General features: G+C 38.7%; 1 protein-coding gene across 1 annotated transcript in view; it reads left to right on the top strand.

Annotated features, from left to right (window-relative positions):
* The first annotated feature begins 1485 nt into the window (after window positions 1-1485).
* elp3 (elongator acetyltransferase complex subunit 3) overlaps window positions 1486-17094 on the top strand; it is a 25234-nt gene continuing 9625 nt past the window's right edge. Inside the window, exons 1-9 of the mRNA XM_026946934.3 lie at window positions 1486-1666; window positions 1921-2020; window positions 3973-4111; window positions 6567-6637; window positions 7634-7697; window positions 7789-7857; window positions 9203-9357; window positions 14233-14394; window positions 14555-14681. Of these exons, the coding sequence (XP_026802735.1) occupies window positions 1645-1666; window positions 1921-2020; window positions 3973-4111; window positions 6567-6637; window positions 7634-7697; window positions 7789-7857; window positions 9203-9357; window positions 14233-14394; window positions 14555-14681 (909 nt within the window). The 5' untranslated portion in view covers window positions 1486-1644. The remainder of the gene's footprint in view (window positions 1667-1920; window positions 2021-3972; window positions 4112-6566; window positions 6638-7633; window positions 7698-7788; window positions 7858-9202; window positions 9358-14232; window positions 14395-14554; window positions 14682-17094) is intronic.

The raw sequence follows: 17094 nt of genomic DNA, 5'->3' as shown, positions 1-17094 counted from the left end.
TTCTACTATGACTATTTCTACTACTATTATTAATGCTAATACTATTACTACTACTACTGCTATTTCTACTACTACTACATCTACTTCTACTACTACTACTATTTCTACTACTTTGTTTACTTTATGGTTTCTATCCCATACTGATAATGTGGACTATGCCTGTGAACCCATAGGCTTTATGACTGATTTCAGATGCCAAGTGTGTTTTTTTTTTTTTCCCACTGACTGAAATAGTCATGTTATGACTCATCTGCTCCACGGCAACCAGGAAGGGTGGTTGTGTTTGGAGTGCGCTACTGTAGACTTGTGGTTCTGCCTCAGGGGTCTCTGTAACACAGCCACGGACTTACGCGGTGATGACGTCCAACCTCTGAATGAGGCATTATAGTTGTTATAACAGGCCTAGTTGTAGTTCTAATTGACTAGTTTCATCCAAACCTTCATTAACTTAAATCAAGCATAACTAATAATGCCTTGAATCGAACTAATTTCTGTGGGTGAAGAGGTCAGGAATGAAAATCTCACATGGCTCCAAAATAAATACAGTTGGTCCATAAGTATTTGGACAGTTAGACAAATTTCATAATTTTGTCACCACAATGGATTTGAAATGAAGCAATCAAGATATGATCGAAGTGTAGACTTTCAGCTTTAATTCAAGGTGTTTAACAAAAATACTTTATTAACTGTTTAGGAATTACAACCCTTTTTTAATGGAGTCCCTCCATTTTATATATATATATATATATATATATATATATATATATATATATATATATATATATATATATATATGTTGAAGGAGGTTGAAGGCGCACAAAAGAATGAAAAATTACTGGCTCTACTGGCTCTCTCTCTCTCTCTCTCTCTCTCTCTCTCTCTCTCTCTCTATATATATATATATATATATATATATATATATATATATATATATATATATATATAAAATTTAAATATATATACACACAGTGCCTTTTAACAAATTAGTGTTATTACATAACATCAGTTAAAGCAGAACACCATCACATAATGGGGAAAAACTTGTTTGAATTTCACTTCATTCCTGCTTGTGTACTTTCTAAATTAAGAAATGAAATACTAAATAAATAAACTCATTAAACTGAGAAATATTTTAGGAGGAAACTGAGTAAAAGAATGGGTTTGTTGACATGTTAATTAACATGCTATCCCAGATTGCTCCATATTACACTGTTCACTGGGATACAGGCATTAGCCTAGCATAGGCACACTGCACTGCTGGTCTATTGTTTATAACATAAAACTTGTCTGAACATGGCTTGAACATATGCTCATTAAGATATCCAGTAAAATGACCACTGCTCATGTGAAAACTAAACACGTAGGGACCACCTCAGACAGAATTATCAGGAGCTGTGCAGGATCCAAAACTTGAATCTAAAGAAAATAAGGAACAGATCTGCCACTAGGGAGCGTTAAACTGTCGTGAGTGCAACATTTTGCGACACTTTCCTTTGCTTAGCGGCATTAAGCATGTTGACGCTTGCATGCTAGCTCTGTTTACGTAGACACATGTGCAGCTAGTTAGTATTTTTGTAAAAAAAAAAATTAAATAAAAATAAAAAAAGTACAGCGAGCTTTACCTTCATGTGAGCTGTAGTCAAGATGGGAAAGCCGAAAAAGAAGAGTAAGTGATCCTGAAAGTCGGAAAAAAGAATAACTAGCTGGCTAGCTAATGCAAGTTTTGCAGTTGTTGTTAATGTAAATTACATTAATGATTAGTTTATGCTTCGTGACGTTTTTTTAAAAATATGATTTGGTGGGAGGTCAGCTGTCACTGAAGCAATGGCTGGCTGGATGACAATACCACTATGTTTGATGGTTTAAAAGCTATAAATGTGTGTAATGAATTGACGTCATTCGTGTCTCTGATCTGATCAGGTGACCTCAGCAGGGCTGAACTGATGATGATGACGATTGCAGACGTCATCAAACAGTTGGTTGAGGCTCATGAGCAGGGGAAAGATATCAATCTTAACAAGTAAGTGAAGTCCGAGACATGTGGTATGCAGAATCCTAAAATAAAATCACAAGTCACAGTTTATTCCAAGACAGAAAAGAAGCAAACAGCAAACATTATATAGAGAATTTCTCCTGAAGACATTTTAAAGAAGAAGTAGAAGAGAAGAGGGGGGAGAGAGAGAGAGAGAGAGAGAGAGAGAGAGAGAGAGAGAGAGCGAGCGAGCGAGTGAGACTAGTGATTACACGTAGTTATATAGAACTACACACACACACACACACACACACACACACACAGAGTACTGTGCAAAAGTCTTAGGCACATGCAAAGAAATGCTGTAGAGCAAAAATGCCTTCAAAACTAATCGAACTAAATGTTTATACATTAAAAAAAATACTGTAAACAGTAATAAATGAAACAAAGTCAGTATTTGGTGTGATGATCCTTCACTTTAAAAAAAAAAATAGTAGTCTCAGGTACAGTGTGTGCAGTTTTATAAGGAAATGAGCTGTAAGTGTTACTGAGCATCTTGCAGAAGCAGCTACAGTTCTTCTGGAGACTTTGACTGTCGACTCGCTTCTTATTTCTGCAGCGAAACCCAGCAGCCTTCATTATGTTTTTTTGTCTGAAAAGTGTCTCTTATGTAATATGCTGCTTTCTTTACTGACATACAAACATTTTTCTGTAACATTTAATTTTGTGCTGGAAAACTAATGTCTGGAATCTAAATTATTATTTTTTTTTTTTACTGTTTCGATAATGTAGAAGAAAAAAAAATAGGGTGCCTATTTTTATATATAGACTTTTGCACAGTACTGTGTGTGTGTGTGTGTGTGTGTGTTTGTATATATTATTCATCATTAAATGACTGGTACAGCCAATAACGCCATGTTGAATATTTATGAGACTGTCACCTTCTGCTCACACGTGAGGGGGAGGATGACCAAGATGATGAGCAAAATTGGTTCAAACAAGAACCGTTAGTATCTCTACTGTCTGCTTATTTGTTTGGGTTAAGATTGACACACGACAGGCCGTGCTGTTACGAAAAAATAATGAACTCCGGGGTGGTGTGATGCAGCAACAACGCGCAGCGGAGTTCCCGCTATGATCGTCCCTTCCCCTGAAGTGCTTTAGTTTCTTACACCAGCACAGTCTGGAGTGTGTTATTCTGCTTATACCACAGAGATTTGCCAAAGATTAAAATTTTTAATTTATTAATGAATGAAACGTCACGCATCTTAACAGTTCATAGTTAGATATAACATTGTTGAACATCTGAGAGACAAGTTAGTTCCTGTACCAACCTACATTGTAGCTGTTTTCTCTCTCCTTCTCTCTCTTTCTCTCAAAAAATTTCAGCCTGTCATATTACCAAGAAACCATAAAGCCTAAACTCCACTGTCTTGAAGACTTTCCTGTGCTGAGAAACATTGACTTTTACAAAGCTTACAACCGAGACTCCTTTCATAAATGTTAAATAACTATCTCCTGACAAAAAGTTCACCACATCAATGACTATACCTTTTACTTTGTTAAATAACATGTTTTTTTAATCTGTTTATTATTAGAGTAAGATTATGTGGAGTGTCTGTTGTACAAGTCCCTGTGTATGAGCTGTTGCTATAGAAACAATAATGCATTAGAAGGAGCGCATTAATATAATCCTATCATTCATGTTAGAGCCGGAACTACTGTCTGAGCCGTGCTGTTGTACAAAAATAATTCAACCCCACTGTGGTATAAGAAGACCTTGAAGTGCTCCCATCTTTATTATTCTGCCAGCCTCACGGCAGAGCACCAAGATGAGGTTCGCATAAATTCATAGCAAAGAGAAGTTAGTTAATGCAAGAAGAAGGGTTTATCACAAGCTGACACCAAATACAGATCCATCAGTAGGTAACTAACAAAGTGTACGCTCTCCTTCTAACTGAATTAAACCAGAAACCAAATGATGTGTTACACCTTTTCAGATTGAAGACAAAGACCTCAGCGAAATATGGGCTCTCAGCACAACCACGGCTAGTAGACATCATCGCTGCGGTGCCACCCCAGTACCGACGAGCCCTCGTGCCAAAGCTGAAAGCCAAACCCATTCGCACAGCCAGTGGGGTACGGATTCCTCTTACCAGAGTTATCACAGAGTTTATGACCGATTCAGAGTGTGTACAGAGGCTCCAGAATTATTAGCACCTCTCCTAAAGATCGGTAAAAAATTATTAAAATGTTTTTGTGGGTAATTAGATTAATCACAAAGTGAAGTCTGTATGAGAGAACTCTGCATTCTAAGAAAAATTAAAAATCGCTTTTTTTTTTTTTTTTTTTTTTTTTTTTTTTTAAACAAAACCACATCACAATTATTGACACCCCTATAAATTCTTATGAACAAAATGTAACTGAAGGTTTCTGTTTATATTATACTTTTTCTGTTTTTAACTTGTAAGTGGTTAGGGAATCTTACAGTCATCCATGACTTCTGACACAGAGGCCTGATTCCCTTAGGCTTTCAACAATGGGAAGATTATGGAATACACAACGTAAATGAGAAGTGGTGTAACCTTCATAAATCAGGCAATGGCTATAAAAATAGCTGTGTGAAAATGCTCATATCTACTGTTAGAGCCATAATAATGAAAAGTTTGAACAACTGGAGCTGTAATGAATCTGGAAGAGGACGCAAGGGCATTTCACCCCCACACAGACGATGAGAAAGCTGGTTAAAGACGCAACATTTCTCCAAGGATCATGGTTGGATATTTGCAGAAGATTATGGGTCAGAGAGTTTCCAAATCTACAATTAGACACTACCTTTATGCCAACAAACTATTTGGAAAGTATATCTGAAGGCTAGACGTTACTGAAACTTAGACTGGAACTGGGTTTCTATGGCAAGACGAGATAACAGTAGAGCTTTTTGGCAACAAACACTCAGGGTGGGTTTAGTGTGAAAAGAATGACAGTTATACTGATTAAAAAACAAATAATAATAATCCCCATTGTGAAGTATGGTGGAGGATCAGTGATGTGGGGCTGTTTTTCCTCCAAAGACCCTGGGAAGCTTGTGCGATTATAAATCATTTCCCATTATCTATATATGCTGTTGTGCTGCTAAATAATATTTTTAGTTATTGGCTTAGACGAGAGTCAAAATAACATCCACTTCTGCCTCTGAGAAATTCCTTTTCTTTTATTTTGTTCTCATTTCCTGCTTTCAAGGCCCTGTGAGCTTTACCTTATATGGAGTTTTGTGGGTGTTGCTAAATGCAAATGAGCTGTGTCATGTACACTCTTTGCACTTTATGGGTGATTGTCATTCATTAGTATACGCATGTGAGTACGAAATAAATAAGAATTACTGTAACTTTAACTCTGGTGTGAAGTTTTAGTTCAGGTTGGACTATGAAAATATTTAAACACCTCTTAATTAAAAATTGATAAATTGATCGAGGCCTGTTGTTAGGATCCATGGCATCACGGACCACAGGATGTACCAGGAGTGAGATGAAAATCTGTCTGCCTCTGCCAAGAAGCTAGTCAAAGCTCATCCTCTGACCTAAAGCACATTAAAAACCTGTGGTGCTGAATTGAAGTGAAGAGATCACAGGAGAGACCCTGAAGGATGTGGAAAGATGATGTATATCTGTGTTCTCCAGTCCCATAATGTATTATGAATTCTCAGTGCTGTTATGTTGGCAAAGGGAGAAAGTACTAAATCCAGGAGTGCCAATAAGCATGTGGATTTGTTTAAAAAAATTATATATATATATATATATATATATATATAACAGTTATATCAGTGTGTAAGACTGACCTAATTAACCAGAAAGACATTTTTCATTAAATATTTTACCCATCTTTATTCTTGAGCCGACTGTATGTTTATGTATAAATCCAAATGATTTATAAGTGAATTCCTGAAAAGTTAGTGGAAAAAAGTGACTCGTTACGTGTTTATATACAGTATGTACATAATTAATCTTGTGAATATTAAAAAAAATGCATGAAGAAGGAATGTAACAGTCAGTTAAGAGGCAGATACTGGCCTCAACACTGGTATCGGATTGGTGTTGATGTTGTTATTTTCTAATTCAATCAAATTGTGATCAATTTAAACTGTGAATGCTTGTGATGTTGACGAACACAGCAGAGATCATGCACAAAAACAGAGATCACGCATTGTGTTATAGAACATTATACACTGCTTTACATAATGTGAACACATACAGAAGCTGCAGAGAGTCAGCCAGCTTCGTGTAAGTATCAGATATATAAGAATCAGGTATTGGATGATATTATATTTAGCTCTGATATCAATATTGTATTAAAAAAAAAAAAAAAAAAACCCTGATCAGTGAGCAAAAGATTACAAGATGCCAGCCAAACACCGTCACGGAGAATCTGCTTCTTTATTCGCTGTTATCATTTGTTCAAAATAATCTGTATCCCTCACATTTGATCATATCAGTGCACCATTTTTGCACCTCAGACAAGGTTTAAATCTTTTTTTTTTTTTTTTTGAGTATCTGTTGAGTTTTTCATAAGTCTAAGTTTTTCCTTCTCCGTCTAGATTGCTGTCGTTGCGGTGATGTGCAAGCCCCATCGCTGTCCTCACATCAGTTTCACAGGGAACATTTGTGTGTAAGTAGATGTACAGTGGATATAAAAAGTCGACACTCGACCATGTTAAAAATGCAGGTTTTTGTGGTGTAAAAAAATGAAACCAAGATAAATCATGTCAGATCTTTTTCCACCTTTGCCAAATCAAACCTTTGCAAAACACTTACAATAACTTGGTTGTATAAGGATGCACACCTCTTAACTAATACTTTGTTAAAGCATCTTTTGCTTGTAATACAGCACTCAGTGTTTTTGGGTAAGAGTCTCCCAACATAGCACATTTTGATTTGGTAATTTCATTTCACTCCCCTTTGCAAAAATGTTCCAGACGTATCAAATTGTGAGAGGATCTCTTGTGCCTCTTCAAGTCATTCCACAGGTTTTCGATAGGATTTAGATCTGGGCTCTGACTGGGCCATTCTTAAATCACCTTCTTCTCAAACCATTCCTTTTGACTTGGATTTGTGCTTTGGGTCGTTATCGTGCTGGAAGGTGAAATTTTTCTTCGTCTTCAGCTGTCTAACTCTTCCTTGACTCGAGCTCCAGTCCCAGCTGAATAGAAGCATCTCCATAGCATGATGCTGCCACCACCATGCTTCATTGTGGGCATGGTGTTCTTTAAGCGATAAGCTGTCTTGTCTTTGTGGCAAATGTATCTTTTAGAATTTCACCCAAAAAAGTTCTATCTTGGTTTCAGCAGACCATAACACATTTTGTTACATGGTTTGGAGTGATTTAGGTGGGCCTGGAAAGCACCAACCTACCCCACAGGCCAGACATGAGTATGAGAGGTGGTTGTTGCATGCAGGGAGGGACCAGCATTTGCCAGATATTCCCGCAGCTCTTATAATGTTAAAGAGCCTCATTTGGATAGTAATATAGTATTATATAGTTATATATTATTGGAAAGCACAGCGTTATGATTTGTTCACTTGCCTTCCACATCACTGACTGTGTGTACTTCATCATTTGTCTCACTTTGACTGATTTTAGTGCTTTTTCTGCTCATGTTAACAGATACTGTCCGGGTGGTCCTGACTCTGATTTTGAATATTCCACACAGTCTTACACAGGCTATGAGGTAATGAGTGGTCTCGTACTGTCCTCACTGCTCATGCTTTTCAGTACAGTTTGATTCTTTGTGACGTTTTGTGTCGTTGTCTCTTTCCTAGCCAACTTCTATGAGGGCCATCCGAGCACGCTACGATCCCTATTTACAGACAAGACACAGGGTGGAACAGGTGAGGCACCTTCCATCTACACCATCTCACTATTTTTACTTATCTATATTTGAGCTTAGTCCAGTGCAAATGTTTACATATCCTTAGGACAAAATGAGAAGATTAGTTTATAGCAACAAGGCTTTTTTTTTTTTTAAACATCATTATCCCAAGTAACAAAAGTTGCATGAGTGCCTAGATATTGAGGTCATAACAAAAATTTGCAATACGTTTTGGACTATTGGTGGAAACACACAAATTTAAATTTCAGTCTATATTTTTCAATAGAAAATTTTCAAACATAGTGATACATTTGATTATTTTTTTTTCATTCAGAAGCTATGAAGCGATGGAACCTTTGCCCATCAGTGTATTTCAGCACATTTTTATTTCCTTTCTAATTTATTTTGTCATTTTTAAGACTGCGTATACACTTACCAGACACTTTAATAGGTACACCTGCTCATTCATACAATTATCCAATCAGCCAATCATATGGCAGCAGCCCAATGCATAAAATCATGCAGATACAGGTCAAGACCATGACCGAAACTGAAGAGTTGAAGGTCTCGTCTGGTCTTCACCTCTCCATTTAAAGTGAGCCTGTCCCTACTGAAGCTTCATATTCCTAATTTTGGCTGACAGGAGTGGAACTTGATGTGGTCTTCTGCTGTTGGCGATGTAGCTAGGTTTGATGTTTTGTGCGTTCTGAGATGCTTTTTTGCTCACCACGGTTGCAAAGAGTGATTAATTGAGTTCTTTGTCAGCTCGAAACTGTGACCTCTTCGTTCAACACGGCGTTTCCACACACAAAACAGCCATTCAGTGGATGTTTTTTGTTTTTCACAACATTCTATGTAAACTCTAGACTCTAGACTGTTGTGTGTGAAAATCCCAGGAAATCAGGAGATTCTGAAATACTCCAACCAGCCCATCTGGCACCAACTTCCATGCCATGATTAAAGTCACTGAGATCACACTTTTTCTTCATTGTGATGTTTGATGAGAACATTAACTGAAGCTCTTGACCTGTATTTGCGTAATTTTATGCATTGTGCCGCTGCCACATAATTGGCTGATTTAGAAAATTGCATGAATGAGCAGGTGTGTAGGTGTTCCCATTAAAGTGAACAGTGGGTGTATTTGTAGGAGGGATGAAGTGTTTTCTTAAAAAAAAAATCTTTATTTCCACAATTGTGTGTGTGTGTTTTGTGTTTCATGCTTTTATGTTTATTGTCGTTCATGTAATGGAGAAATACAAATTATGGCCATTACTTTAGTAGAATATACTTTTACAGAATAATTTTTTTTACTACATTATAAGAGTGAGAATCTCATCAAGTGTTTTTTGTGTAACTGTGTGTAGCTGAAGCAACTGGGCCACAGCGTGGATAAGGTGGAGTTTATTGTAATGGGCGGCACATTCATGGCTCTGCCTGAGGACTACAGAGATTACTTCATCCGCAACCTGCACGATGCACTGTCAGGACACACTTCTAACAACGTAGCCGAGGCCGTCAGGTACGATTTTGTGTGTGTGTGTGTGTGTGTGTGTGAGTGACAGAATCGGGCCAGTCTCAGTATCAGCCACCACTCCTGACTCAGACTATAAGGAGTTTAATGCCACCAGAGGGCATTATGTGCAGAGAATAATGGAGCAGTGTTGGCTTAGTGAATACGGAGGGGAATTTTTGGATGAGTGTTTGGATTTGGTCATGGATAATCCTTTGCTCTTTCACGAGTCAGTGATGAGACACCAAATATCGGATTACAGCAAAGGTTTATGCATATGTTAGCTGTACCGGAAAACATGCATTCTTCTACTTTTGTGTTGGTTCGTAGTGCAGGGTTACTGTGTTTCCTCCATACCTTTAAATCTGGTTTTGAGCTCGCCATATCTTACAGTACATGCTCACGATTTACCTAGAAGACTCAGTGGAGTTGAGCAGTGAAGCATGCCGTCATAGGAGCACACAAATCTTTATAACCTAATAGCACGACACTCTCCATTATTTATTATCGGAAATGTGTCTTGTCCTGAGGCGGGCAGATGTTGGTGAAAGGCCAAGAGGAGGCGAATCCATTCAGTTTTGGAGAGGTTGTGCTACCAAGAACAGCTGTGCAGGCTCAGAGAAAATGGAGAAAATCACTGGTTATGTCCATGTCCTAATAACTGACTCAGCTCATGTAGTGCTCACTTGTTGTCTATTTCCAAACCGTAATAAACAAAACAGTTGGAACCGAATCAGAGGCCCTACACCAGAACTTATTAGTCATGCTACGCTGGCTCAGTGATTTTTTTATTTATTTTTTTTTTAAATAGATTTTATTTTTTGTAAAGAGATTTTTGTGGACAGTCTTCCAGCATGGGTGCAGCTGCTTCGGTTTTGCTACCAGTTTATTTTACACTCATTTGACATTTGCGAGAGCTGATGTAATGGACATTGAGACACTATAATGGACAGTAAGATGTCATGAAATGTCAAGTTCTAGTTTTCAAAGAGTCCATCATTTTTCACCAAGTCAGTAAAATGTAGAGCAATGAAGCCCTACAAAGCTAAAACAAAGTAACTATGCTAACACCGACACTGAGAGAAGAATCGCTCCAAAGTGTCCAGAAAAATGGATTGTAGGCGTTCTACCTTTCCACCTTGTAGACTGTTCCACCTCTTTTTTTTTCCAGAACAGCACGTTTGAACAGTTTCACTTCCTCTCAATATAAAAAGAAAAAGATTTCCAAATATTTTTCAGTCACAACTCTTTATTAGTTGTAGTTATTGTGTTTTGCTTTGATTATAACATCATTAAGACGGCTGGACTGATTCATATAATCATTTATCGTTAGTAACTAAAAAGCAACAACTGGGTTTTTGACTAATAACACCAAAAATATATAGCATCAGAACATCTAATGAAAAAATGAAGCATGTGATGTGACAGTATGTGAGCAGGCTGTTCGGATATATTTCAATTTCATACGATTTCTCAAACATAATAATTTGTGTGGTTATTTTTAAATATAGTGATGCACCAATCTGATATTGGTATTAGAGCTTATTATTAGAGCTGACATCCTGGATCGTTATCAGATTTGACATGTTTTCGGACAGATCATGCATGAAAACGGGAGCCTGCAGATGTTCTGCTCTATTACTGTCAGTATCGGATCAGTATCAGATATCAATTGATATTCAGAGCTCTGATTTTGGTGGTGTATCAAATGGGGCTTTACATAAAGTAATCTTAGATAATAAGTCCAGAGGTGCCAGCATGTGCAGTTTAGCTGGAGCATTTATGATTTTTGACCTCTCGCTATGACAGGAGATGCCTGAAAACACCCCTTTTCCTCTTTCCTAGCTAAAGCAGCATCCTGACAAGATTAAATTCGCCTGGCAGAAACGCCAGCTAACTAAAAGGGAAAGGACATGGGACGTGAAAAATAGGCCACAAAACATTAGGATAACATTGCTTTCCAAAAGATCTATTGTAAGTACGCAAGCTCTCCAACAAATGCGGATCCAGGACTATCTCCTGTCTGAAAACCTGAGAATGAGGCAGTTTGTTTTAAAAAATAAAAAAAATTATTATTTATAAGTGCCTTTCATGGTACCCAAGGACACTGTACAGTTAGAAGAAAAACCTATTTAGAATATAACAGACAATAATAAAGGTAAACAAAGTGGGATGAAAATGAGAGTAAAAGGGGAAAAGTTGCATATGTGTGTATAAAACTAATGATAAAAAAAAGAGAGAAGCAACGTATACTTAATGGCTGCACATTCACAAAATACAGTCGAGTGTGCCAATACTTCAATCCTTTTTTTTTTTTAATTAAAAAAAAAAAAAACCAGAAGGAACATATAGTTATTTTCTCTGGCTGAATCCCAAATGTTTTACAAGATGGATATAGGGCACTAGGTAGGGCATATAGCACCATCATGTTGTACCCAAAGGGAAGAGGAAGTCTTGGGATTCCTGACTTCAAGGTGGTGGATTTTACTAAGATCTTGTGAAGGAATCAAGCTAAATAGAAATCCTGTGAGTTGATGAATTAAAAAAAAGGACTTTTGAAAGGGCTTTTGAAAAGAGTAAAGACTTTGCCGGATGTTATCTACACTTCTGAACATTTTTGCGCCAGTAGAGAAGTGACTACAGCCAGAGATGTTCTTCAGGACCATTCTGGCTTCGCTCCTGTGGTACCCGGGCAAGAAGGAAAACCTCAGCACTTGGGTGTAGGGTGCGGTTAGTTTGCCAAACCTCGTCCAGTGGAAAAGCGCTGTTAGGTGACATTCCACGCAGGACTGTTGTGCTGTTGATGGAGCTGCTGCTAGACTCAAACTCCAGCCGTTTCTATCCTGTATCACTCAAAAGCACAGAGACGCTGCAGAGGAATTTGGTTATAGGGAACCATTTTACATATAAATGTAAGTCCGATTCCTCTAGAAAGTGGGGATTTGCTGCTCATCTGCATCGCTGTGTTATCAGCATGCCTCACTTCTCTCAGTTCTATAGTGACATTTTCCTGAATCAAAACTCAGGGCAGATGGTTTATAGAGACCAGGACGCTACCCGTATGAGATCACGCGTTCCAAAGCAGTGGGTCCTGTCTGTATTTCCGTCTTTTCCCTGCTCTAGTTGTACCCACTGGTCTAATTTGGTAAAGCTGTCTGTGTATATTATGCACATTAGATCATTTGTTTATAGTTGATCAATTCCATGTTTGTTTGTTTGTTTAAGAATTCCCATTAAGTTAATTTGTCCAGAATTTAATCCGTGGCATTATCTGCCTTCGATCTTTCTTTCGTACCCTTGAAAAGCCAGTATTGATCGGCCACTAGGTTAATTCATCCTTTATCTGTGCAAAGTGACCACCTTGTACGTGTTACCAAAATAGCGAAAGACGAAGACTAACGTTTAGTTCGATGTGGTGTGTGAAAAGCACAGAAAAACGGGAACGCTGTGTGGTTATTAGTGTACAATTAAATAGCTTTATCTCCATGCTTTTTGGCAGAGCTTGGAATGTTTTTTTTCTTCCGTGGCCCTTTTACTTCATTAATGTTTGTAACATGGTTTATCTCCACATGCTCTTTCTGTCTTTTTGAGTGGAAGTCGTGACTCAGACGCAGCTGTGGCATCAGGTTTATAGTGATGAGAAATAATTGCTAGATGCACACAGCCTGTCACCGCTGGCCCTAGTTTAGTTTATTACAGACATTTGTCTATGTATTTATTTTCTGGCTGCTGATAAATGTGTGTGTGTGTGTGTGTGTGTGTGTGTGTGTATGGGTGTGTGTGTGTGTGGTATGAGGCAGTGTGTCCTCAGGATTACTGGCCCACCACATTTTATCAGCGGGTTTGTTAAGATGACACGATTGCAGTAATTGTTCTGGCTGCTAATCAGGAAAAGTCGAGCGAGGCGACAGTTCGATTTCAGCTGCAGACCTTATCTCTGCTCTGTGTGTGTGTGTGTGTGTGTGTGTGTGTGTGTGTGTGTGTGGAGAGAGAGATAGAGAGCGAAAGAGAGACAGAAATTCCATTTAATGCAGAAGGAGAGGGACAGCATGATGGCAGATGACTTTTTCAGATCCTATTTTGAACCATTAACACATGAGATCCATATCTTGAATCTAAATAACGATTCCTAAAGATGAAGCCCAAATCATCACAGGAGAAAGTCACGACTAATGATCACATATGGAATAACAATCAGTCCCGTCTTCACACCCTCTAAAATTTAAGATTCGTTCCACCTCCGCACTTTTTCGTTATACAGTTTGAGGTCATTATGAGTGTCCTGCTGTCTGCATTTTCAGAGACGAGTGAACCTTCGGGCTTGTTTTAGCCGAGCAGTCGATTTTTGTGTGTGTGTGTGTGTGTGTGTGTGTGTGTGTGTGTGTGTGTGTGTGTGTCCGTTTTTTTTCCCCCGGCATATGTCTGAAGTTTAGACATAGATTTCTGAAGAATACTAACCAAAGATCTGCTTTTTCGAGTGTCATGTCACTTATTAAGTCACAAAAAAGCTCATTTCAGTTAACTGAAACTTTAATTGTATTATAAAGTAATTTAATAAACCTGTGTGTAATACAACTGAAATGGTTTGTGATTAAAATGTAACTGTTGAAATCAGTCAAACCAACCAAGAGATTACATGCCATTACTTTCATTACACAAATATGTGAAAAAGATTCAGAGAACATGCTGTTCTCAGTTGCCTTGATTATATTAGTATGGTTTTAGGTGGGTTTTTTTTTTCCTTTAAATAAACTGTGGAACAAAGCAGATTTTTCTCTATTCTTGTCTAATCATGCTATTATGTTTCAGAATTCAAAATCAAGTGTGTGTAAGTATGCATAACCCCAATTAGAGGTACTGAATGCACTGTATCTTTTTCTCAAGGTACTCTGAGCGCAGTAACACTAAGTGCGTTGGGATCACCATCGAGACGCGGCCAGACTACTGCCTGAAGAGGCACCTGAGTGACATGCTGGCGTACGGCTGCACCAGGCTGGAGATCGGCGTGCAGAGCGTTTACGAAGATGTGGCTCGGGACACCAACAGGTCAAACGTTTTTCCTTTACAGAGTTCCCGAAGTTAACTTTCTGAGTCAGGAGAGAAGGAGGTAGATGAATGGCAAATGAGTCTCATTTGTTAGCGATTCTATCTAAGCCATCCAATAAAAGCCATTTAGTTGTTTAATGAAGTTGTTTGTACTTAACAGGGGGCACACGGTGCGAGCCGTGTGCGAGTCTTTTCATCTGGCTAAAGACGCAGGCTTCAAGGTGGTGTCCCACATGATGCCTGACCTGCCCAATGTGGGCATAGAGCGAGACGTGGAGCAGTTCATAGTAAGTATACACACTACGGACCACAGCCTCGTCTCTGCTGGTAAAGAGGAATATCTATTTAAAAACAAGATAAGCATACACACATGACAAAAAAAAAAACCCACACACAGCCAATTTGCTTAACAAACCCTTTGTTCTAATGAACATTACTTAAAATCTAGCACTGCAAATAAACATTTTTTTTCCTCCTGATTTGGTCTTGCCAATTCTCAGAGGAAATCGCTATCTACCCTCTTCCACATACACTCACCGAACACTTTAATAGGAACACCTGTACACTTATACATTCATGCAGTTATCTAATCAGCCAATCGTGTGCCAGCAGTGCAGTGTATAAAATCAAGCAGATACAAGCCAGCAGCTTCGGGTAATGTTCACAGCAAACATCAGAATAAAAGTGTGATCTCTGTGACTTTAACTGTGGCATGGTTGTTGGTGCCAGACAGGGTGGTTTGAGTATTTCAGAAACTGCTGATCTCCTGCTAATTTCACACACAACAGTCTCTGCAGTAAAGACTCCAGTGAGCAGCAGTTCTTCAGACGGAAACGCCTTGTTGATGAGAGAGGTCAATGGAGAATGGCCAGAGTGGTTCAAGCTGACATCTTCACTGCATTCCTTTCCCAAGTGGAGGTTTTTTTGTTTTAGGGGAGGTTGCTACAATTACACGAAACGTCGCTTAGTTAAACAGTTAGTGTGCAGTTAATTTTTATTCGTTTTGATTCTCATTGATCTTTCATATCATCTTTAATCGTGCTTCTTTAAATTTACGTGGACGACATTTACGTGGACGACATTTCTCACCCAATTGATGAAAAAGAATAACGAGTCACTCTACAATATTCTAATGAAGCTGAAGTTAACTGGCAGGTTTGGTGATCATAACTACAGGACAGTTAGCTAATGTGTCGGCTTTTAAGCTCTCAGTGAGGGTCGGGATGTTTGTGAGCAAGATGTTTTGCCAAGTTCTAGGTGGTCGTCTGGACAGTAGGCAAAGGATCCCCTCACACTTCACACTTTGAGAAGCTGTAGGCGAGAACGGAAAGCAGGAGGATCCTCCTCAGCCGTGAGTTTATCACGTTATTATACTGCGTGTGTGTGATTCGGTCACTGCGCACTCTGGATTAGCAGCATGTGGAATGGGATACTTCCAGGGAAAATAATGTCAGTGTAGTGAAATAAAGAACCAAAAGTATTGCAAGTTGTGGAATCAATAATCAGGTGTTAGACTTGAAAAAGTACAGAAGTTTCAGTACATCATGTATGTCTCCTGCACTGTACCATGGTTATACTTTTTTTTTTTTTTTTTTTAAACCTACCGGCGTTGCAGGTTTTGCTCTTTTGACTCCTCTCTCATTTCTTCCTTGATTCAGAATTCTGTCTGCGATTATGCAGATTCTTCCGCTGCATTCATCCCTCATGTTTTCTATCACGCTTTTAAGGGTCGGGAATTTGCATTGAAGTACAAACGAACGAGGCGCTAAACAGCGTTCAGCTTTATCTAAGCAAGAAGTCTGAATGTTGCAAGTGAAATCAGTCAGTCTGGGTTTTTTTTTTTTTTTAGTTCTTTAAATCTGCCTGAAAACAGTTTTGTGCACAGTGCACTGTGTGGTACAGTAGTATAAGCGCTGCTGCTGCTGCCCCCAGTGGCTTCACAATCCAGTGGTGTTACACTCTACCCTACGTGCTCTCACACTGTGACACATTTCTGTTGTTTGCCAAGTAAACAATGCGTAGAATATAAAAATCCACACTGACGATTTTTCTTAATCAGTGTAATCAATTACATTGACTTGTGCGATACGCATGCTGACCAGCCACTGATGAAATGCAACCTAATGATTATTAAGTGCCTAATTTCCAGATGTCAATGTTACAGCCCCCTGCTAGCATCTCGAACATGTTTCTCCTTCTCTTGTCATTGTTGTCTGCACTCCGCTTGATCTAAGATGTAAAAAAAAAAAAACATTAATTCAGTCACGGATAGGGTCGATTCTCTATTCAATCTAGTGTATGAGACTCAATAACTGTTGGGCTGCAATTTAATCCATACTACAGCTGTGCCATTTAGGCAAGGACTGCTCATTTACTACTCTTAGGTCCAGTTCACACCTGGTATTAATGTGTATCCTGGGTGATCTGATCGTAAGTGGACCGCACTGAGAACAGGTGTGAAGAGCTTCCAGTATGCTCAAACCACATATGGAGGTGGTCTGGGATGTACATGACCACATAACATTTGTAGTGTGAACGTGAAAAGGTCTCAGTGCGTCCCAGACAGCAGCGAAGGACCGACTAATCAACTGCGTCATTGCCCTAGCTGGAAAATACATAATCATTGTGAGACTGTTTGGAAATGGCGCTGAACTGTTGAGTTTTCTTGGAAAATCCGATCCCTGGATACGCGTTCATAAT

The sequence above is a fragment of the Pangasianodon hypophthalmus genome, chromosome 19 (genome assembly GCF_027358585.1).
Source record: "Pangasianodon hypophthalmus isolate fPanHyp1 chromosome 19, fPanHyp1.pri, whole genome shotgun sequence".
Classification (NCBI taxonomy): Eukaryota; Metazoa; Chordata; class Actinopteri; order Siluriformes; family Pangasiidae; genus Pangasianodon; species Pangasianodon hypophthalmus.
The sequence above is the reverse complement of the archived record's forward strand: the minus strand, read 5'-3'. Positions and strand labels throughout refer to the sequence as shown.